The 342-nt window shown below is 61.1% G+C and overlaps 1 protein-coding gene across 1 annotated transcript in view; it reads right to left on the bottom strand.

Annotated features, from left to right (window-relative positions):
* Nucleotides 1–20: 20 nt before the first annotated feature.
* The window catches only part of LOC104539476 (myotubularin-related protein 5-like), a gene marked incomplete at both ends in the record, with an annotated part of 2,852 nt that continues 2,530 nt past the window's right edge, over nucleotides 21–342 (bottom strand). Inside the window, one exon of the mRNA XM_010183006.1 lies at nucleotides 21–131. Coding sequence (XP_010181308.1) covers nucleotides 21–131 — 111 coding nt within the window. The remainder of the gene's footprint in view (nucleotides 132–342) is intronic.

Genomic DNA, 342 nt, shown 5'->3' with positions numbered 1-342 from the left:
CCACGCACAGCCCCACGTACCCGGCTGCCCTCCTGCCGCGTCTCGCTGCGCTGCGAGGCCTTGACCTTGTCCCACGTGTCCTTCCAGCGCTCCGGGACCTGCCCCAGCTCCATCTCCAGGTTGTGCAGCTCCTGCGGACGGGTTCAAGCATCAACACAGGGGGGGGAAATAAAGACCCCTCAGAGCCCATCCCCGGGTCTCAAGTGGGTCAGAGAGGTTCTCCTGCCCCTCTGCTCTGCCCTGGTGAGACCAAATCTGCAATATTGTGTCCAGTTCTGGGCCCTCAGTTCAAGAAGGACAGGAACTGCTGGAGAGAGTCCAGCGTAGGGCTACAAAGATGAT

The sequence above is a fragment of the Mesitornis unicolor genome, unplaced genomic scaffold (genome assembly GCF_000695765.1).
Source record: "Mesitornis unicolor isolate BGI_N332 unplaced genomic scaffold, ASM69576v1 scaffold35724, whole genome shotgun sequence".
NCBI lineage: Eukaryota > Metazoa > Chordata > Aves > Mesitornithiformes > Mesitornithidae > Mesitornis > Mesitornis unicolor.
This window is presented reverse-complemented; position numbering and strand designations above follow the sequence as displayed.